Source organism: Orcinus orca, chromosome 15 (assembly GCF_937001465.1).
Source record: "Orcinus orca chromosome 15, mOrcOrc1.1, whole genome shotgun sequence".
Classification (NCBI taxonomy): Eukaryota; Metazoa; Chordata; class Mammalia; order Artiodactyla; family Delphinidae; genus Orcinus; species Orcinus orca.
Window position 1 is genome coordinate 72,840,955 of NC_064573.1, and position 23,457 is coordinate 72,864,411.

At 51.9% G+C, this 23,457-nt stretch overlaps 1 protein-coding gene across 2 annotated transcripts; it reads right to left on the reverse strand.

The window, feature by feature from the left end:
• Positions 1–7,596: 7,596 nt before the first annotated feature.
• Positions 7,597–22,625, reverse strand: ACADS (acyl-CoA dehydrogenase short chain). Of its 2 annotated transcripts, none has more exons than XM_004281409.4 (10): positions 22,476–22,625; positions 21,247–21,410; positions 10,687–10,836; positions 10,331–10,442; positions 9,738–9,889; positions 9,290–9,460; positions 9,082–9,219; positions 8,820–8,915; positions 8,554–8,610; positions 7,597–8,407 (listed from the first exon to the last, which is right to left on the reverse strand). In XM_004281409.4, the coding sequence occupies exons 1-10, from the start codon at positions 22,519–22,521 to the stop codon at positions 8,255–8,257; spliced, it is 1,239 nt and encodes a 412-aa protein (XP_004281457.1). In that variant the 5' UTR covers positions 22,522–22,625; the 3' UTR covers positions 7,597–8,254. The 2 variants fall into 2 exon arrangements, with proteins under 2 accessions (XP_004281457.1, XP_049554204.1); XM_049698247.1 differs by having other exon boundaries at positions 7,597–8,447.
• Positions 22,626–23,457: the final 832 nt, after the last annotated feature.

Consider the following 23,457-nt stretch of genomic DNA (forward strand, 5'->3'; position numbering starts at 1 on the left):
ATCAAAACCACAGTGACAGACCACTCCACACCCATCTCGATGGCTATCATCAAACAAAGGAACAAGAAACAGAAAATACCAAGTGTGGACAAGGATGTAGAGAAACTGGAGCTCTTGTGCATTGTTGGTAGGAATGTAAAATGGTGTAGTCACTATGGAAAACAGTATTCCTCAAAAAAGTAAAAACAAACAACAAAAAAAGTAAAAACAGAATTACTATATGATCCAGCAGTTCCACTTCTGGGTATACAACCAAAAGAACTGAAAGTAGGGAGTCAAACAGATATTTATACAATCCATGTTCATAGCAGTATTATTCACAATAGCTAAAAGGTAGAAACAATCCAAAAGTCCATCAATGAATGAATGAACAAAATGTGGTCTACCCATACAATGAAATATTATTTAGCCCCAAAAAGGAAGGCAATTCTGACACACACTACAACATGAGTGAACACTGAAGACATTACGCTAAGTGAAATAAGGCAGTCACAAAAGGACAAATATTGTATGATCTGATTACATGAGGTCCCCAAAGTAGTCAAGTTAATAGAGACAGAGTAGAACAGTGATTGCCAGGGGCTGGAAGAGGGAGAAACGGGGACTTATTGTTAAATGGGTACAAAGTTTCAGTTTGGGAAGAAGAGAGAGTTCTGCAGATGGATAGTGGTGATGGTTGCCCAACAATGTGAATATGAAACCTCACAACTCAGATCTCATACCCAGCCAAAACCCAGATTGGGATTTGAACCCATGGGCTGGGACTTGAACCCACTGCCCTTTTTAAATTTTAATTTATTTATTTTTGGCTGCGTTGGGTCTTCGTTGCCGCGCATGGGCTTTCTCTAGTTGCAGTAAGTGGGGGCTACTCTTCGTTGCAGTGCGCGGGCTTCTCATTGCGGTGGCTTCTCTTGTTGCAGAGCATAGGCTCTAGGCGCGCGGGCTTCAGTAGTTGTGGCACATGGGCTTAGTTGCCCCACGGCATGTGAACCCACTGTCTTTTAATTAAGATCGCACACCTGGAGCTTCCCTGGTGGCGCAGAGGTTGAGAGTCCGCCTGCCGATGCAAGGGATGCGGGTTCGTGCCCCGGCCCTGGAAGATCCCACATGCCTCAGAGCGGCTAGGCCCGTGAGCCATGGCCGCTGAGCCTGCGCGTCCAGACCCTGTGCTCCACAGCGGGAGAGGCCACAACAGCGAGAGGCCCGCGTACAATCGAAAAAAAAAAAAAGGATCGCACACCTGGTCTCAGGACTTAATGAAGCTCAGGTTCTTTATGTCTCAGCATAGAAGGAATTCAGCAAGAGGCAAAGTGATAGGTAAGAAGTGGATTTATTTAGAGAGATATACATTTCATAGACAGAATGTGGTCTGTCTCAAAAGGCAAGACCTGCCCTGGGAGAAACACACTCCACAGACAGAGTGTGGGCCCAAAATATGGGTGGTTAGTTTTTATGGGCTGGGTAATTTCATAGGCGAATGAGTGGGAGGATTATTCCAACTATTTTGGAGAAGGGGTGGAGATGTCCAGAAACTGGACCACCACTGCCCACTTTTTGGCCTTTTATGCTGGGCCTCGGGACTGTCATGGCACGAGTGGGTGTGTAGTTTAGCACAGGCTAATGTATTACAATGAGCGTAATGAGGCTCAGGGTCCACCGGAAGTCGAATCTTCCACCATCTTGGACCTAATTGATTCTGACAAGTTTATGTCATATCTTCAAGGGCTCTGTCATTCTTTTGAAGGTGGTGCCCTGCCCCCTTCCCTCCTGTTTCAAATATACTTAATGTCACTGAACTGTATGCTTAAAAATGGTTAAAATGGTAAATTTCGTCTTATGCATATATTACAACTTTTAAAAACGGGAATATAGACAAGCTGGCTGGCCCACGAGCAACCTCTCCTCTCTCTGGTGCTGGGCAACTCTAGGATGTGTGTGTGTGTGTGTGTGTGTGTGTGTGTGTGTGTGTATGTATATATGTGTAGGGGGAGAAATCTTTCTGCTAAGGAGAGGTATAGAGAGGTCACTTGATGTAAAGGCCGCATAATACATAGAGCATTCATCCCATTTCTGGGGGAAAAATACATAACTGAGCTATTTGCAGATGCACAGGAAAAGGTCCGGAAAGATGTACCCAAACTACCCCCCCAGGAGGAGACTGTCACTTTTTATCATGAAAAGTGTATTTGAAACGTTTACAGAGTATAGATAAAACTTCTGAAAGTTTTTTTTTTAATTTTCAAAGTGGACATTAAAATGTAAAAACACTTTAAAAAGTGAAAGTCGGGCTTCCCTGGTGGTGCAGTGGTTGAGAGTCCGCCTGCCGATGCAGGGGACACGGGTTCGTGCCCTGGTCTGGGAAGATCCCACATGCCGCGGAGCGGCTGGGCCCGTGAGCCATGGCCGCTGAGCCTGCGCGTCTGGAGCCTGTGCTCCGCAACGGGAGAGGCCACAGCAGTGAGAGTCCCGCATACCTCAAAAAAAAAAAAAAAAAAAAAGTGAAAGGTCACACACTATGAGTCTTTTTGCAACTCTACAGCTGGCAAGTGATTAGCAGCCAAACTATGCCCGTGGGACGATTACAAATCAATAAGGAAAAGAATAACCCATAGAAGAAACAAAGGACATAAATGGCAATTCACAGCAGGAACCAGAATGGCCAATCAACAGTGAAAAGATGGGCAACTCCTCTAGCAACCAGGGGTGTAAGTTAAAATCACAATCAGGTTGAAGAAAAATGGTCAAATCTGATGGTACCAAGGGATGGACACTCCTCCCCTGCTAGGAGGCTATGTGCTGATGGAACCACGGTGGAGATCTGGCAAATATCTGTAAAGCCGAAGCGACAAACAGCCTGAGGCCAACAAGCCCACTTCCATTTAAATGCTCAGAAGATCTCACACTTGAACAAGGAGACACAGTCTAGAATGTTCACTGCACCATGGTTTATAACAGAGAAAAACTGTAAACTACCTAAATACAGTATATTTACACAATGGAATACCATACAGCAATCAAAATAAATGAACTAGAGCTATGTGTATCAATGGGGAAAAAAAGAATCTCTTAAAAAATATTCGGTTTTTATAGAAAATGACATGGGGCCATGATGCAAGTCTGAACCAATTTCAAAGAATTTAAATAATGCAGACAATGTTCTGAGACTACAATGCAATTAAGGCAAAAATCAATAGCGGTGGGGGACTTCCCTGGCGGTCCAGTGGTTAAGGATCCGCTACCACTGCAGGGGGGCATGGGTTCGATCCCTGCTCAGGGAACTAAGATCCCACATGCCACACCATAGCATGGCCAGAAAAAAGAAAAAAGAAAAAGAAGAAAAAAGAAATCAATAGCAATGGGTATAGAGTTGCCTTCTGGGGTGATGAAAATGTTCAGGAACTAGATAGCAGTGATAGTTATACAACTCTGTATATGTACTAAATGCCACTGAATTGTACTTTTTTTTTTTTTAGGAAAAATGGTTAAAATGGTCTTTTTTTGGCAGAAGAGCAAGTCATTTATTAAAATTGGAATTCAGAGTGCGCAAGTGGGTGTACTGATCAGATCTGCATTTTAGAAAGCTCACTTTGCCATCATGCACAGGATAGTTCATCTTTTTTTTTAATAACTTTTTTTTATTGAAGTAGACTTACAATGCTGTGCCAATCTAAAATGGTAAATTTTATGTTATGTGTATCTTACCACTATTTTTTAAAAAATCAATAACAAAAAATACTGCAGAAACCCCGTCTTAATAAAATAATACTCTTTCGGGACTTCCCTGGTGGCGCAGTGGTTAAGAATCCACCTGCCAATGCAGGGGACACAGGTTCGAGCCCTGGTCCAGGAAGATCCCACATGCTGCGGAGCAACTAAGCCCGTGCACCACAACTACTGAGCCTGCGCTCTAGAGCCCACGAGCCACAACTACTGAGCCCACATTCCACAACTACTGAGCCCGCACGCCTAGAGCCCATGCTCTGCAACAAGAGAAGCCACCACAGTGAGAAGCCTGTGCTCCACAACGAAGAGTAGACCCTGCTCACTGCAACTAGAGAAAGCCCGTGCACAGCAACAAAGACCCAACGCAGCCAAAAATAAATAATACTCTTTGAAACAACTGATAAGTCAAAGGAGAAAGCATAATGGAACTCAGAAAACTGAGTAATAATGAAAATACAATCTACTGAAATTTACAAAATGAAGCTAAAACCATGCTTAGAGAGAAATGCATAACTTTAAATTCATTCCTTAGAAAAAAGACTGAAAAAAACCAATGAACATTCATCCCAGGAAGCTGGGGGGAAAAAAACAGCAAATTAAATCCAAAAAAATTAGAAGGAAACTATCAAATTAATTTAAAAACCACAATACTGAATGTCAATAGTCAAAAATTGGTATTTTAGAAGAGAAGCCACCGCAATGAGAAGCCTGCGCACCGCAATGAAGAGTAGCCCCTGCTCACCGCAATGAAGAGTAGCCCCTGCTCACCGCAACTAGACAAAGCCCGTGCGCAGCAACGAAGACCCAACACAGCCAAAAATAAATAAATAAAATAAATTTTTTTAAAAATTGGTATTTTAGAAAGATGATAAACCTCATCTTAATTAAGAAAAAGATAAAGCACTAATAGTCGAAGTCAGGTATAAAATAGGGATTTCACTACACTATCATCGCCCAAAAATACACACCACGCATTTTATCACAGAGAAACCATCAGACAAAGCTGGACAGAGGGACAGTCTACAAAATTAACCAGCTGGACACTTTAAAACTGCCAATGTCACCATAAATTCAGTATGAGAAACCGTCCTAGAATGAAAGAAACAAGAGACCCCTCAGCTAAATGCAGCGTGTGATCCTGGACCTTAAACCACCGTGAAGGGCATTGAGAGGACTGGCAAATCGTGAGTGGCGTCTGCAGACCATGGTTAAGCTTCCCAACTTTGGTAACTGTCCCCCTGATGTGTAAGTGAATGTGACTGTCCTTATTCGTAGGAAACACACACTGGGCACAAAGCGACATGATGTCTGCGACCTACTTGCATAGTTCTAGTTCAAGGAGACCCAGGGCAGAGTTCAGCATTCAGTTCTGAGCTGGAGAAGCTTCAACTAAGGAAGGCCTGCTCCCCGTCAAAGCCAAAAGGTTGGTGGTTGACTCTCCCCACCTCCTGTCCCCCCACAGGAGAGGGAGACCCCCAACCCATGAGAGCATCCAGAAGATCTGGAGCGCACATACTGGACCTTGAGCGGAAATGGAGGACAGTATGGCCCTCTATGACCCCGAGGCTGAGGTTCTTCCCAGCTCCATCTAAGCAGACGCCCAGCTGGGGCGGCCGCTGGGAAAACAGGCCCGTTCCCCGGCCGGGCGGGCTCTGATGGCCCAGCCCTTTGCCCTGGAGAAGCGCTGTGGCCCTAGCTGGCCGCCTGGCCCTTCAAGGCCCAGAGGCTTTTCAACAGGTAGGGCAGACTGGCCCGACCAAGACAGGAGGGGCCAGAGTCCGGAGCAGGAGAGCTGGGTTCCCAGCCTGGCGTCCCAACCTGGGACTGGGGCTCAGGTCGGGCTCCTCTGAGCCTCAAAGCTCCCTCCCCCACCCCGTCCCCCACTGCCTAGAGGAAAGACCCAGAGACAGCTTCAACCACGTGCCTGTCCCCTCACCCTCACCTGGGCCAGCAGCCAGGGCTACCTCGCTGGAGGCGTCGTGGAGCCACCTGAACGCCACTGCCCCTGTTCGTGGGGTCAGCGACTCAGGGAGAGGCCGCCCTTCGCCTGCCTCCCAGGTGGGATGGGTCAACCGCGGCTGCTCCGGGGGAGAAGCCTGGAATCCCAGCCTGCTCCCCGCACCCTCGGCTTGCACCCGAGCCCAGGGCCCCGCAGAGGTGTGAGCTAGTCGCTTACCTGGAGCAGGAGGCGGCGCCATCCACCAGACCCCAGGGCGGCAGGGAAGCGGTCTCTGCGTCTCGTTAGCGGGATCCTTCTCCTGTTGCCCCTCGCGCCCCGCCCGCCTGCGCAGTGGGGGAAAGCGGGCCGCAGCTGCGCCTGTCGGCCCTGCGGGGCCCGGCTCCTCCACCCCGCACACCTGGGCCAGGTGCCCAGACCCGGGAGGCCCGCCCCGCCAACAGCGGCCCGTGGAGGCGTGTGCGCCCGGAGAGCCGCTGGCGAGGGAGTCGTTGCTCGGGCGCCGGGGCGCTGCCCGCGGGCCCAGGGCGAGGCCGGCGCTGGCGCGGGGAGGCTGGAGGCTGCCTCCCTCGACCGCGCGGCGCCCCTCACCCGCGCCCCTGCACGTGAACCCGCGCGCCGCGAGAGCCCGCGCGGTTGGGCGCCCACTTGATGGTGGCTCCAACTGGTCAGGTTCCCGTCCCCTCTTTCCTCCAGAGACCTCACAGCAGTGGCAGGTCAGCTTCCCGGCCCTTCCCGTTCTGCGGAGGGCTGTCCGCACCTCTTCTGAAACTGTCTGCGGGCTCTTGCCGCCGCCCTCACCCCTCTGTTCCGTTTCTCCCCCAGCAGCTCCGCTCTCCACACCGCGCCACAACGGTTAACAGCATGGGCTCCCCGCGCAGAGGCACGTCGGCCCAAAGCCGGCCCCGCACCACCAGGACCCAAACCGAGCCCTCCTTAAACCAACTCCCTTGCTGAGCTGGTGATTAATCTCTATCCAAAACTTTATCCCCTTTCTTATACCCTCTGGCCTCAATCCTGTGCTAACTTCACACTAATCAACCAGCGTCAGATGACTACAACAGCTGTTGTCAATAACGTTGTTAATGTGCTAAAATTGCTATCATAGATACCATTACCACACAAACTCAGGGTGTTTCTCCAGGGCAAGATGAGTTCACAGACCCCTGAGCCATGGGCCACCCGGCCAGAGAACCCTAAACCAGAGACACCCTGACTCCCAAAACTACCATTCATCACAGAAATGATTAATCTCAGCCTCTCTGTTCTTCCCCTTAAGAAACCACCTGGAGTGGATCTGAGGCTTGTCTCCACTCCGTTGCTTGGGGCCTGCAATAAACACTGTAGTTCCTTCACCACAACCTGGTGTCAGCAGATTGGCTTTGCTGCACGTTGGACGAGTGGACCTGAGTTCGGTTCGATACAGGACCCTCTCACTACAGGCTCAGTGCTGGCCCTCAGTGAACAGATAGTAAGCAAATCAGACGCTTTCAAAGTCTCCGTTTCCTCGGCTTTGCTCCTTCCCCTCTCCTCTCCCCCAGCCCCTCTGCATCCTCCTTCCTCCTGCCCTGAGGCTGGCACTCACTCACCTGCCTGCCCGCCCGCGGCCCTAACCTGGCTGGCCCTCCCTGCTCAGCAGTCGGTCTCCTAGACACCCAAGCCCTTATTCTCCTGAACTGCATCAACCCTGCTTCGTGCTGGAGCTCTCCCAGGGTGGAAATGGACCCTCCCGCTGCAGCCGGCTTCACATAAGCACGCACACGCGCGCGCGCGCGCGCGCACACACACACACACACACTCTCTCTCTCTCTCTCTCTCTCTCACTCACTCACTCACACAGAGGGGGGGGTTTGCAGGAGAGCAGATTAAAGGACCATCTTTCCCTCCCCAGCAGCACCCAAGCAAGGACATGAGGGTCAGGGGACAGGTATGCTTTATTACTTAGTTCCCACAGGTGATCATCCCACAGCACGAATCAGACCACCCACCTGCACTCATTTACACTTTACAAAGAACAGGTTAATGGGATGCAGGGCAGCTTCCACAATGACCCAGCCCCGAGGCTACAGGGCCTGAGAGAACACTTCTGCTTCGAGGCCTGGTCATTCCGGGCCCCCACCGCACCCCACTCCTCCAGACTCCTGACCTCAGAGGAAAGAGGAGACGCTGGGTCTCACGCTAAGCGCCAGGGCCCACAGAAGAGAACTGGGGAGTCCCCAAGTGGTAATTTCTCCCTTCCCACGGCCCAGCCTCCAGATGAAGAGAATAAGGCACAGTCGGTGGTGGAGAGGGAACAAAGCCAAGAACCTGAGCTGAGGACGGGCATCCTCAGACCACAGCCCAGCTCTTCCTTTCTCCCAGGCAGCTCAGTCTGGGGCGGATAGAGCTGAGGGCGGCAGGTCCACCCAGAAGACTGGGTCTGGGGACCCTGGCGAGAGGAGGCGTGGCCCCCGCCGTTCTGCCCCACAGGCCTTGACAGGGAGTCAGGGGGAAGGCCACGTGGCTCCTGCCCACTTTCCCCTGGTCCTCAGGCCAGCCCGGATCCCGGCGGGCACTGTCGGCCCTACCGAGGGTTCAGCTCCGGTAGCTCCTGAGCAGGTGCCCGGCGATCACCAGCCTCTGGATCTCACTGGTGCCTTCATAAATCTCAGTGATGCGAGCATCACGGTAGTGCCGCTCGGCTGGCATCTCTGTCACGTAGCCCATGCCACCCAGGATCTGCATGGCCTAAGGCGGAAAGGAGGGGCTCAGGAGGAGAAGACCCCCACTCGAGGGGAAAAACAGGACAGGATCAGCCGGGGGAGGGGCAGCCAGCACACTCACTGCTACTCAACCCTTGGGACCTCCCTCGCCCAGGCACCAGGGGCACTCACCTGGTGGGTGATGGCAGTTGCGGCCTCCGATGCAGCCAGCTTGGCCATTGCGGCCTCCTAACCACAGGGGATGGTGGCGTCAGAAACTCGACCTTGGGCGGAGCGCCCAGCACATGGCCCTCAGCAGGGTGGGCCTGGGGGAGCCACCCCTTGTAGCAATAAACCCACGGGCCCAAGGAACCAGGACCCCGCCCAGATGTTTCCCTCAGTCCCTCCACCACCAAAGCTCTGGGCCGTGCCCAGGGAGACCCCAGCCCCACGGGCACCTTGATGAAAGGCCTCTTGTTATCCTTCAGCACCGCAGCGCGCCAGGTCAGCAGCCGGGCACTCTCCAGGGCCAGGGCCATGTCCGCCAACTTGAACTGCAACAACCCAGTCCCACCCCGGCAGTCGGTGTTTGCCCTCCCTCCCCTCTCCCTGCAAGACAGGAGGGAGGAGGGCAGAGGACACGGGAGCAGGTGAAAGCCATCTGGGAGGCAGAGCGGAAAGGCCAAAACTCTCTCCCTCCGCGGCACCGTGCCTCGTTACCTGGATGACCTGCAGCTTGGTGAGGGGCGCCCCGAAGGCCGTGCGGTTCTCGGCGTAGTTCACAGCACAGTCGAGGGCAGCCTGGGCGATGCCCAGGGCCTGGGAGGCGATGCCGATGCGGCCCATGTCCAGGGTTTGCTGTGAGGACCGCCCTGTCAGTGGCCGGCCAGCAGGGCCCCAGGGCCCCCGCCCCCGCGGCTGGGCTCACCATGGCAATCTTGAAGCCCATCCCCGGTTCCCCCAGCAGGTTGTCCTTGGGGATGCGACAGTCCTCGAAGATGAGGTTGGCAGTAGATGAGGCCCGGATGCCCAACTTGTCTTCCTTCTTCCCTAGCGTGAGCCCAGGCGTTGGCATGGGAACCAGGAAGGCACTGATGCCCTGGAGGCCAGATGCGCCCAGTGACTTTTTCACCTGCTCGAGGCCACGCCCCTCACACAAACCACCACAGCCACCAGCTCCTGTCCCTTCCCTCCACCTCCCTCAGAACCTCGCGGTGACGCCCTCTGCCGGCTCCTCTGGGGAAGGCGCCGCCCGGGGAGGGAGAGGGACAGGGACAGCGGCACGTGCCCCAGAGCAAGAACAGCTCCATCGGACCGAGGAGGTTTGGATCTAGAAACTCTGAACGTCTCACTGACCCTCTCTCCGGGGTCCCCACCTTGTTCTGCAAGGACCTGTCCGTGCTGGCGAAGACCACGGCGGCCGAGGCCTCCCAGGAGTTGGTGATCCAGGCTTTGGTGCCACTCAGGACCCACGAGTCACCGTCTGCCCAGGCAGTGGTGGCGGCGGCCCCCGCGTCGCTGCCGTTCCCTGCCCCACACGCAGACTCAGAGTCCACCGGCGCCTCCGCCCTCCGAGGGCACCGCCACCAACTCACCCGGAACCCAGCCTCAGCCCTGGCTGGTGAGCCAGACCCGGGTCCAAGGGATCAGGGTCTGGCTCCTGAGAGAAGGCTCGAGGGCCGCACCGGCTCCCACAGCTCTCGGGGTGGGGGGATGGGGGGGATGTGACAGCTGGGTGTCTTCAAGCCAAAGGGACCCCAGGGCCCAAGTCCCTCCCTCCCAGCTCAGCCGAGGCGAGCTCGGGCTCTGTGGCGATCCCAGCAGCCAGAGCTCCACCCCAGGCCCTCACTCCTGCCCTCCTGCCCCGGGAGGCAACGAACAGCTGACCCAGCTCAGCACCGGCCCCAGCCTGAGTCACGCCGATTCTGAGGGGAGGGGACAGGGGCAGACCACTGTCCCACGGTGATACCTGGTTCACTGAGGGCAAAGCAGCCTATTTTGTCACCACTGGTGAAAGGAGTGACCCACTGCTTCTTCTGCTCCTTGGAGCCAAACTTCAGGATAGGCCCCAAGTAGAGGGACTGGGGGGACAGTGCAGAGCGGTCGGAGGCCTTCCAGCCCAGAACACCTGCCCGCCCGCGTACCCACCCCCAGGCCTCCTCTCTCCAGAGGCCCACACAAGGGACCAGGTCCAGAAGTGGTCAGGGGCAGGGAGCCAAGGCCGGGCTGTGCCCCGGATGTGGGGCTGTGTGGCAGAGGGCCTGCCCCCCACCCACAGGAGCTTCCCCTCCACCGGTGTATCCAGGGCCCAGGCGCGAGACTCACGTTGTTGACGCTCATGATGACTCCAGTGGAGGCGCAGCCCCGGCTGATCTCCTCCATGGCAATGGCGTAGGCCAGGTAATCGAGGCCGGCACCGCCAAACTCCTCGGGCACATCCATGGCCATGAGCCCCAGCTCACCCATCTTCTTCACCTGGCCCCAGGGAAGGATGTCATGGCAAGGGCAGCTGCCAGGGGACGGTGCCCACCCTCTCCACCCCCAACCCTCCTGCCCCTGAGCCAGTGCCTGCAGAAACTCGGGTCACATGGCCACATCCACCTACCCCAGGACCCCCGAGGCTGAGTCTGCAAGACAGCACCATTCATTGAAGCCGTCCTGTCCCCACATTCCGCCCCAACTCTACCCTGTGTCTACAGACACAACCAGTGAGCAAGCAGAAGGCACAAGAAGGCTTTAGGGGCCTCTGAGGTAGGGAGCAGAGCAGGGCAGCACAGTGCCACACAGACCTTCTTTCAGTCCCTCACACGTACCACACTTCCCCTCCCCACCACAGGGCCTTTGCACATGCTGTTTCCTGCCAGTGATACCCTTTATCAACTAGTTATTATCTCCTCCCATCCTTGGGGCTCAGCTCAAGCATCGCTTCTGCTGCATGGCCATCTCTGACCTCACTGAGTCAAATCCTTTAATCACACGCTCCTGCAGCATCTGTGCCTCTCCTTAGTGGTGCTTGCGCAGCTGTAATTTCACACCTATTCACGTGCTTGTTCTGATTAAGGTCTCTCTCTGTGACCACGAGGGCAGAGACAGTGCAGTTTTGTCCACTGCTATATTCCAATGCCAGTGAAAGAATGAATAAAGGGGAAGAAGCTTGGAATTTTTGACTTGGAATACCAGTGGTGGTCATCGTTAATTATCAATGCCCAACACTGAAAAATGCTTTATGTGTACTCTTCAATTTGAGTCTCGCCGAAGCTCTGTGAGGACAATGCTGAGTCAACCTCATGTCACAGGTGAGGAAACCGGAGCTCAGGGAGGTGAAGCAACCAGTTCGGGGCAGAGCTTGTAAGTGGTGGGGCTGGGACTGAAACCCAGCACTGACTCCAGGACCTCAACCAGCTCAGACCCTTCAGCAGGTTCCTAGGACAGATTCCTTACCCTCTGTCAGCCTGCTCCCCACCTGGGAAACAGGGACCACAACAGAACCTGCGTAGCTTTGAGAAGAAACAACTAAAACCAATGGCCTCTACGGAGCAGGCTGGGGTAGAAGAGGGACCGTTGCTTTTCATTAGAAAATCATTTTAGGACTTCCCTGGTGGCGCAGTGGTTAAGAATCCACCTGCCAATGCAGGGCACATGGGTTCGAGCCCTGGTCCGGGAAGATCCCACATGCTGCGGAGCAACTAAGCCCAGTGTGCCACAACTCCTGAGCCTGCGCTCTAGAGCCCACGAGCCACAACTACTGAGCCCACGTGCTGCAACTACTGAAGTCCGCGTGCCTAGAGCCTGTGCTCCATAACAAGAGAAGCCACCACAATGAGAAGCCCGAGAACCACAACGAAGAGTAGCCCCCGCTCGCCACAATCAGAGAAAGCCCACGCACAGCAACGAAGACCCAACATAGCCAAAAGTAAATAAATTTATAAAAAAGAAAAAAAAAGAATCCACCTGCCAATGCAGGGGACACGGGTTCAATCCCTAGTCCAGGAAGATCCCACATGCCACGGAGCAACTAAGCCCGTGCACCACAACCACTGAGCCTGTGCTCTGAAGCCCACGAGCCACAACTACTGAGCCCACGTGCTGCAACTACTGAAGCCCACACGCCTAGAGCCCGTGCTCCACAACAAGAGAAGCCACCACAATGAGAAGCCTGCGCACCGCAACGAAAAGTAGCCCCCGCTCACCGCAACTAGAGAAAGCCTGCATGCAGCAATGAGGACACAACGTGCCCAAAAATAAAATATAAATAAATTCATAAAAAGAAGATCATTTTGTCATTTGTATCCTGTAACCGTGTTCTTAGACTATGCTGACTTCAATGAAGCAAATCAGTAAGAATGTCTGCCATATTTTCTCATTTGTCTATAATTAACATTACTTCTGTGATTATAAGTTTGATTCCCCCCCTCCCCAAACAGTACTTACTTCATAGAACTGTTTTAAGGACTAACTGAGACAATATATATATAAAATGCTGAGCCCAGTACCTGGCACGAGGTGAGTGTTCAGTGAATGGCACTGTTTAAAAAATTTTATTGAAGTATAGCTGATTTACAATGTTGTGTTAATTTCTGCTATACAGCAAAGTGACTCCGTTATACATCTATATAGTCTTTTTCATATTCTTTTCCATTATGGTTTATCACAGGATGTTGAATACAGTTCCCTGTGCTATACAATAGGACCTTATTGTTTATCCATCCTATATATAATAGTTTGGATATACTAATTCCAAACTCCCAATTCTTCCCTCCCCTTGGCAACCACAAGTCTGTTCTCTATGTCTGTGAGTCTATTTCTGTTTTGTAGATGGCTTCATGTGTGTTGTTTTTTGTTTTTTGTTTTGCGGTACGCGGGCCTCTCACTGCTGCGGCCTCTCCCGTCGCGGAGCACAGGCTCCGGACGTGCAGGCTCAGTGGCCATGGCTTACGGGCCCAGCCGCTCCACGGCATGTGGGATCTTCCCGGACCGGGCACAAACCCGTGTCCCCTGCATCGGCAGGCGGACTCTCAACCACTGCGCCACCAGGGAAGCCCCACGTGTGTTGTATTTTAGATTCCACATATAAGTGATATCACATGGTATTTGTCTTCCTCTGACTTACTTCGCTTAGTATGATAATCTCTAGGTCCATCCATGTTGCTGCAAACGGCATTATTTCATTCTTTTTAATGGCTGAGTAGTATTCCATTGTATATATGTACCACATCTTCTTTATCTATTCATTGGTCGATGGACATTTAGGTTGTTTCCATGTCTTGGCTATTGTAAATAGTGCTGCTATGAACACAGAGCTACATGTATCTTTTCAAATTATAGTTTTGTCTGGGTATATGCCCAGGAGTGGGATTGTTGGATCACATGGTAGCTCTATTTTTAGTTTTTTAAGGAACCTCCATACTGTTCTCCATAGTGACTTCACCAATTTACATTCCCACCAACAGTGTAGGAGGGTTCCCTTTTCTCCACACGCTCTCCAGCACTTACTATTCATAGACTTCTTAATGATGGCCATTCTGACCGGTGTGAGGTGGTACCTCATTGTAGTTTTGATGGGCAGTTCTCTAAGAATTAGCAATGATGAGCAAGTGAATGGCATTTATTATCATTAAGTGACTGATAAGTTCTTGTCTTGACAGTGATGTCTGGGAGGAGGGGCACTGGTGAATCTGCTGAACTTCCATAATGATTTGTGTCCCTCCACGAAACTGCTTGTTTGATTCTGCCTTGAGTTGTTCCCATGGGAAACTCTTGTAAGACTCTAAGCTTGGGGTGGGCCTGACTGTGCTCAGGGTCTCCCGTGTAACACAGGGGAGGAGATGGCCAGTGCGTGGGAGGCAGAATGACAGCCCCTCAAAGACGAGCACGTCCTAACCCCCGGGACCTGTGAATATGTTTCCTCACGTGGGAAAAGGGACTCTGCAGGTGAGATTAAGAGAAGGATCGTGAGGTGGGGGGGCTTCCCTGGATGATCCAGGGGGGCTAATGTCATCGCAGGGTCCTTGTAAGGGAAAGACGGAGACAGGAGGGGCAGAGAAGGAGATGGGACAATGAAAGCAGAGGCTGGAGGGACTGGGATGCTGGCTGGAGGGGTGGGCGTCATGAGCCAAGGAATGCAGGCGGCCACTAGACGCTGGGAAAGGCAAGGAAGTGATTCTCCCCTGAAGCCACTGGAAGGGACGCAGGCCTGCCCACACCTTGATTTTAAGCCCAGAGAGACCCACTTTGGATTTCTGCCCTCCAGGAACTGTCAGACACTAAATGTGTACTATTCTAAGCCACTGAGTCTGTGGTAATTTGTTACAACAGCAACGGGAAGCTAGTACACAGTGATAAATGGGACTCAGAGCTCCCAGGGATGTGTCATTTCGAGAATCGCTTAAAAAAAATTCTGTGGTCACCGCGCACCTGGGGCCAGCGGGGGTGATGCTGCTCGAAAAGCTGCATCATTGCAGCTGGTGGGAATCAAGGAGGGGGTGGGAGTGGAAAGTAGACAGTGGTTTAGGCAGGGTTGTCTCTGAACACGACCCGGCGACTCACTAAGCCCTGTGCCAGCACAAGCGTGGCCTCAGAACAGAGCCCCCTTTTTTTTTTTTAATTTTCTTTGGTTTTTGGCTGCACTGCACAGAATGTGGGATCTTCGTCCCCTGACCAGGGATCAAACCCATGCCCCTGCACTGGAAGCACAGAGTCTTAACCACTGGACCGCCAGGGAAGTCCCAGAGCCCCTTCTGAACCCACACTTAGGGCCTGCAACAAACCTATTCCAGGGTGGAATAGTGTTTTATGGGGAATGCCTGTGCTGGGTCAGGAGCCAGGGTCGTATTCTACCAGGTGCCAGAAATACGCAGGGTCCCCAAGATTCATGCTCAGGCCTGGACAGGAACCCCGCTGAAGTGCTTTCTCTGGCCAAACAGCAAGAGAGACTGAGCTAAAAAAAAAAAGCCCCAATTGTCTCACCCTACACGCGCCACCCAGCTTCCCTGGACACTAAGACCCACCCCCTCTTCAGCCTCTATCTCCAGTACACAACCCTGGGATAAACGACAGATCAGCCGATCACACCATGACGCCATTTCACCCCAAGAAACAGAACGGGAACCAAAATTCCCAGATGGAGTGTAGGCAGGACAAGGATTATCCCATTTTTCTGTTACGTAAGGGGGCTCACGTGCAGATGGTGCCAGTCCCGGGACACCTGGATGGGGAAGCCAGAACTCCCGGCACTCGTCTCTACACCACACCACTGTCCTCTGACTCTCCTGACAGTTCTCTCTGTCTGAATAAAAAGCTGTAGGAGTTCACAATGACTGCACCCAAGCAACTTCACTAGCATGCTATTTCCCCCAACCCTTCTCATTCTGAAGTGGATCTCGAGATTTCTGGCAATATGCCATGGCCAGCTGCAGGAACATTCTAGAAAAAAATTGGAAACATGGACTTCCCTGGCAGTCCAGTGGTTAAGACTCCATGCTTCCACTGCAGGGGCCACAGGTTGGATTCCTGGTTGGGGAACTAAAATCCCACATGCCGCACGGTGTGGCCACAAAAAAAAAAAAAAAAAAAAAAAATTGGAGACAATGGCAGTGGAGAGGAGAGACAGTACAATCAAAAAGAAGAAGAAATCAGGGACTTCCCTGGTGGTGCAGTGGTTAAGAATCCACCTGCCAGCGCAGGGGACACGGGTTCGGGCCTTGGTCCAGGAAGAAGATCCCACATGCTGCAGAGCAACTAAGCCCGTGCACCACAACTACTGAGCCTGCACTCTAGAGCCCGTGAGCCACAACTACTGAGCCCACATGCCTAGGGCCCGTGCTCCGCAACAAGAGAAGCCACCGCAATGAGAAGCCCGCGCACCGCAAAGAAGAGTAGCCCCCACTCGCCGCAACTAGAGAAAGCCCGCATGCAGCAACGAAGACCCAATGCAGCCAAAAATGAATAAATAAATAAACTTATATTTTAAAAAAAAGAAATCAGAAACAAAACAAAAAGCAGCAGCACACACACACAAAAAGACCGCATGTTCAGTTGTATAAATCATTCCTGATCTAAGCATGTTGATGGTAACTGGCTAACAGCTGCCAGGCTCCCTAATATTTTCCCCTAGCAGCCTGACCTTCAGAGCGACCTCAAGGGGAACCCCTCAGAGCTGCTACCCACGGTGGTTACTCTCGGCCCCTTATGTCTGTGAACCAGGAGTCCAGACCTGCATCCCTGACTGGGCCAAGCCTGGTGGTCTCCAAACTCCCAAGAGAAAATGTGAGAAAGAGAAGGACCCCTTTCCTAGCAGAGTGAGCCTTCAGCACCTGCTGCCTTCATATTTGGGACACATTTAGAGGACACTTCATATAAAAATAGTGCTTTTAAGTCACTTCTAAAAGCTCACATGTTTAAAAAATCAAATTTGTCCCGGGACAAAGTCCCAGGGAGTCTGGGACTTCCCACCAGGGAAGTCCCAGACTCCTTTTAGAGAATCAAATTCCCTAACTTGTTGAAAATTTGTTGCTTTATTCAAGGGGAAGGGGCCACGGGAGCCACCTCCCCAGTTCCCACGCTGGGTCAGTGTGTGCTAAGTGCTGGGACAATAAGGACACTCAGGATGACTTAACCATAAAATTCAAGTCCATAAAGTTCAGCAAACATCTGCTGAATGCCAAGCACTTACGGAGGGCGAGGAGGTCGGGGCGTGAACAAGACCAATACGGGCCTTCAGGGAGGCAACTGTGGGAAATAACTGTTGACACAGGATACACACCATCACGTGACAAGCACACCCAGAGAATTAGGGATTATGAATGAACACTCCTGAAACACAGAGAGATGAATTCTTGCCGGGAGAGGTGAGAGGCAGTGCCATTCAGGGGACACTTCCAGGGTGGAATTCACAGAAGTCTGTGCACATGAGGAAGAAGAAAAATGGACTATGATTTGAGAGGTTTCTATGCAGTTAACTACCATCTGAGATAGGGCAAGAGGACGAAAAGCAGGTTTTGCACCTGATATATTAAAGTTACTCAATAAGGGACTTCCTGGCGGCACAGTGGTTAAGAGTCCGCCTACTGATGCAGGGGACTCAGGTTCGAGCCCTGGTCCGGGAAGATCCCACACGCCACGGAGCAACTAAGCCCGTGCACCACAACTACTGAGCCTGCGCTCTAGAGCCTGTGAGCCACAACTACTGAGCCCACGTGCCACAACTACTGAAGCCCGTGTGCCACAACTACTGAAGCCTGTGTGCCACAACTACTGAAACCCGCGAGCCACAACTACTGAGCCTGTGTGCCACAACTACTGAAGCCCACGTGCCACAAGTACTGAAGCCCACACGCCTAGAGCCCGTGCTCCACAAGAAGCCACTGCAATGAGAAGCCTGAGCACAGCAAATGAAGAGTGGCCCCTGCTCACCGCAAGCAGAGAAAGGACCGCACGCAGCAACGAAAACACAACGCAGCCAAGAATAAAATAAAATAATTTTTTAAAAAGTTACTCAATAAACATTCACTGAGTGAAGGAAAAGAAACTGGGTTCAGTTTCATACATATAAATATGCACATGTAGGGACTTCCCTGGCAGCCCAGTGGTTAGGACTCCACGCTTCCACTGCAGGGGCCCGGGTTCCATCCCTGAAGAGGGAACTAAGTTCCCACAAGATGCTCAGTGCGGCCACAAAAAAAAAAAAAAAGCACATATACATTTCCAGGTTCCGGAGTCCAAAGCTGGTTTGGAAACACCATTCTATTTCCTATTTCCCTTTATAACATAAAAGCATTATAAACTCATAACTATTTCTTTTTTTTTTTTTCTCGGGGGCAGGGGTTAGGTTTGGACACAAAAAGAGTAAAGTTCCGCTTAGATTACAAAACAAGCCACGTGAGCAGAAACTGGCACTAGCTTTCCACCTCCTTCGTGGCCTGCCCACCTCTCAATTCTCCCCTTGACTCTTCCCCAGTAAACCCACTTTTCTTGGGGGAAAAAAATTCTTCAGGAAAAAAATATTAGAAATCACTAACTAGGGACTTCCCTGGTGGTCCAGTGGGTAAGACTCCGCACTCCCAATGCAGGGGGCCCAGGTCGATCCCTGGTCGGGGAACTAGATCCGCATGCATGCCTCAACTGAAAGATCCCGAATGCCGCAACTAAGACCCGGTGCAGCCAAAGTAAATAAATAAATTTTTAAAAAGAAGAAAAAAAAAGAAAGAAAGATATCACTAACTAAGCATCTCCTATAGGCCGGTGGGGTCGGGGGGAAGCTCAGAGTCTACATCTGGCTCCTCCAATCCCAGCTGTGTGACTGCTGACCAAGAAATGTAACCCCTGGCTTCAGTTTCCTCATCTGAAGACTGGAGATCAATGAAGTAACTGCCTCAGGGTGTTTTGTTGAAGATTTAATGGATAAGTACCTGGAATACAGTAACCCTCAAATGATAGTTACTCCTGTTATTATTACTATCGCCATTTTAAAACACTAGTGGACACACAGCGCAGGGAGATCAGCTCGGTGCTTTGTGTCCACCTAGAGGGGTGGGATAGGGAGGGTGGGAGGAAGGGAGACGCAAGAGGGAGGAGATATGGGGATATATGTATATGTATAGCTGATTCACTTTGTTATAAAGCAGAAACTAACACACCATTGTAAAGCAATTATACTCTAATAAAGATGTTAAAAAAATTAAAAAAAATAAAACACTAGTGGTATTATTTTTAATTTTGCAACCTGCCCTATTATCCCTGTGTCTACTGCTTTGACCCTTCTGCCTGTTTAAGCCCTGGATTCCCTTCTGTAATGGGGTGAGCTGAGCACTACCCACAATAACAGAGAGTGATAAAAGCAAAAAGCCAACCGGCCTCAATCCTTAGCGAAGGGCAACATTGAGCAACCTCTGCATCCCATCAGCCACCAAAACGACAGAGTCCAGTTTGTGTGGGGCAGGGGCAAGATCAGAAGATCTATTTCTCCCCAAGCTCTAAGACCTCAGGCAATTCCTACAACTGCTCCTACATCCTCTAGACAAAGGAAATAATAGCAGGACTCCTGATAACCTAACCAGATTACAGATATGAAAACACCTGTCCAAGATCAAACCAAATAAATGCTATCACTACTCTGAGCTAGGTCATGCATCAGCAAGTCTGGACTGTGCAGCCTCCGGGTGCCAGAATGTGTCAGAAGGTAGGAAGCTGATGCTTTTGATCTCTTCCTTCCACATCCATTTCTGCCACTATTTAGTGGCAGGATCAATCTGCAACCTTCCCCGCCTTATAAAGCAAGTAAGAGATTACAAAGCCAGAGGACTGGTGAAGAGTTGGTTGGTAGAAAGCCTGTTTCTACTGCCAGTTTTCTTGCACAAAGCAAGTCTATGTCTGTAATATAATAAGTATTATAATTTGAGGGAATATAGGAAAAATAAATCAAGTGGTCTGTCATTTGGCCAGAAAAGCCCCAATATACAGCCATGTCTTGGACAACTGCTCTGAGGGCAGCACCAGAGTGTGGCGGTATGGAGGATACAGGGGTAGTTTAGGCCCTTGACGATAATATTCCCGATTAGAACAGGGCTTCCCAGCTGGGCTTCTGGGACAAGCACGTGGCTAGGGGATGGAGCAGGGTTTTGGAGCCAATCACACCAGGTCTACTGGTCCATAGACAGTATACCTTGGAAAATCACTTCACCTCTCTGTGCCTCAATTTTCTCAACTGTAATAAAAATAATAATAGTATTAATAGCTTCTGGTTTTCAAGTACCAGGCACCATGAACTTGACATATGTGATCTCCCACAATCCTTGCAAGCATTCCAGGAAGCCAAATGGAGATTAGACGTGCAGCTGGGGATGCCCTCAGGACTAAATGAGATGACATGATTTCAATGCTTAACACCTAAACGTTGCCCAACTAATTTTGGTGCTCAGAATGCCACTTGCCTACCCCACTTTGAGCTCCTTGGGTATTCCCACAGTCCAGGCACAGTGCCCGATACACTGTGAACACACAACATTCACTAAGCTGGAAAAGTGGCCCCAGAGCCTGTGAGGCATGTGAATGGTGATCACAACTCCTGAATTCCTCAGACTGGAAAACAGGCGTGGAGAAGAGGCCAGACAGATTGGCTCTTTCACAAGTTATGTACTCAACAAATATCTATTGAGTATACTGTGTGCCACACATCTTGCCAAGCCAGGGGATGGAGACAGCAGGAACATCTCAAACTTGTCATTATAGATGGAGTGATACAACGGCACGGGGAGGAGGGGACTGACTGGGATCTCAGCAGCCGGCAGAAGACAGACTTGGGTTCAAACTTTAGCTCTGTAACTTATTAGCTCCATGACCTTGGGCACATTTAATCCTCTCATCAATCTGAGTTTCATCAACTGTACAAAAGGGTATGTAATAATGGCACCTTCATCTCATAGGACAGTTTTAAGAAACAGATAAGCTAGGGACTTCTCTGGAGGTCCAGCGGTTAAGAATCCGAGCTTCCACTGCAGGGGGGCGCAGGTTCTCTCCCTGGTCGGGGAGCTAAGATCCCGCATGCCACGTGGTGTGGCCAAATGAAAAGAAACAGGTGAGCTAACCCATCGGAACTTAGGACAATGCCGAGCACGTGGTCAGCATTTTATAAGCATTAACTATTACTATCAATACAACGCCCAGTACGTAGTAAGCATATCAACCATCCACCATTATTACTGTTATTCCAGAAGTTACATCCTGGCTATAGGCCTCATTCTGGACAAGGGAAACCTCCAGGGCATATTCTGGGTCCCAGGACCACCCCCCACCCCCCACTTAGGGTTCCTTGATTGCAGTCTCCGTGCCTCTGGATGTCACTGTCACCAATCATCCTGGAGCTGATGGTACCTGTACTCAAACTCTCACCTGAGCCGCCGGGAAGCGATGTTCCTTGTCCACCTGGGCCGCGATGGGAAAGAGCTCCTTCTCAGCAAAGTCCCGGCACGTCTGACGAAGCATCTGGTGTGTCTCGGGCAGTTCCACAGACTGGTAGATGGTATGTAAGCAACGCCAGTCCCGAGGCCGGAGAGCTGCCAATGAGAAGAGTAGTCAGTGGAAGGGGAATGTAAGAGGTCTTGCGTAGTAATAATAATAATAATAATAATAGTGATCCACTAACTGGGTGGTTCTCCACCACGGATGACTTTGTCCCCCAAGGGACATCTGGCAATGTCTGGAGACATTTTTGGTTGTCTCAACCGAAGGGTAGTATGGAGTGGGTAGAGGCCAGGAATACTGCTAAACATTGTATAGGACAGATACCATGACAAAAAATTATAGACCCAAAATGTTGATAGCGCTGCTGTTGGGAATAGCACTGAAGGTTTACTATGCTTGCTAAACACTTTGTACAACGATCCCACTCGATCACCAGTATAACACCAATAATAGTAAGAGCACAGCTCCGTGACCTTAGGCGAGGATCCTAACTTCACAGGTTTCTCTAAATGTGGAGGACAGCAGTACTCAGCTCCTGGGCTGGGAGGATGAGATACTGACTGTAGCACTTAGCACAGGGCCTGGCAGAGACAGCTCTCAAAGAGGGTCCCCTTTATTATTATTCAGGGTGAGTGGGTCTTGACCAGGCAAAGGAAGCCCTGGCTACAGGTGTCACTGCTGCTACAGCTGGAGAGAAATGAGAAGATGGGAAAGGTACTGTATGCAATCAGCCACAAGCGCTAATACTGAGCACCTGTATAATGCCAGGCACCTGTGATTTAATCCTTATAACAACTCTATGAGAACAACAGTATTACTGCGGTCATTTTACACAAGAGCCAGCTGAGGCTGACAGGGGCCCAAGGTCACATAAGCACAGTCTGGGTTCAATCCCAGGGCTGGCTCCCGAGGAATGGCGCACCCTGAACCTCCGCTGAAGGTGCAATGAAGGGAGGGGAATGTGGGTGCAGCGGTGAAAACTGGTCTGGGAGTGGGGGTCAGAGCAGGTGCCGGGGCCACGCAGGCGCAAGGAGCAGCCCAACTGCAGCAAAGGCCGCGCGTTGCCGGAGGGGCACCGCCAGCCCGCCTGCGTCAGGCGAGAATCGGCCTCCGGGTCCCACGCCCGCCCGGCCCGCCCCGGGCCGGAGCGCACTCACCTCCGCGGACGGGGCCGCAGGCCCGGGCGAGCAGCGTGGCGGCCATGGAGGACGGAGACCGGCAATGGCACCGGGCTTCTTCCAGGCGACCTCGGGCCGCGAGCGCGGGTTCCGGCGCGGGGCGGGGGGCGGGGCCTGCGGGGCGGGGCCGGCGCGCGCTCGCTCTCCGGGGGCGGGGCCTGCCTCGGGTCCTCCTGAGCCCCGCCTCCCTCCCAGGAGATAAATCAAACTGTCCGGTGTTTGAGGAAGTCTCCGAAATCGGTTTCAGGCCGATCCTAAAGCTCTTCGAGGGGGGGGCCCTATCTCTCCTAAAATCCAATTCCGTGGCCTAAAAAGCCCTATCTGGCCTTCCCCCGCCTCCCTCCCCGGCCCCACGCCCACCATGCTCTTGCTGTAGCCTCACAGGGCAGCTTTTCTCTAATACTTGTAGCTGGTTCCTGCCTCCAAACCTTTGCAGTCACCGTTCCCTCAGCTGGAACTCTCCTTCCCTTCATCACTCGCTGAGGCCTGCCGTGACCGCAGGAGGCCAGTGTTTCCCCCCACACACTCTCCATCCCGTTGTTTTATTTATTCCTGGCACGTAGCATCTGAAATCTTATCAAGCCCCCTGTAAGTCTGAGCGCCAAGAGGGACAAGGGTCTTGTCTTGCGCTGGTGCTCATTATGTAGACATGGGGAATTGGGTTGCTGGGAGGCTGTGCAGGTGGGGTGGCACTGCTGCTTCCCTGTTCCATTGTGGTCCCACCGTCTCACTCCCAACTGGGGGGCAGAGCCCCCCACCCCACCCCTCCACCGGGATCAGGGGGCACTGGTCCTTAGCGTCCGTCAGGACGCCTTCACCCTGCCCCAAAAACTACGGCGATTTCACTTGCCTGCCAAGGGTCTTGCATGGGCACAGGTGTGAGTCAGACTTCACAGGCTCCAGACACCTCCCACACGCCCCCAGAAACCCAGTCTCTACAGCTGCCTTTCTTCCCCCATAA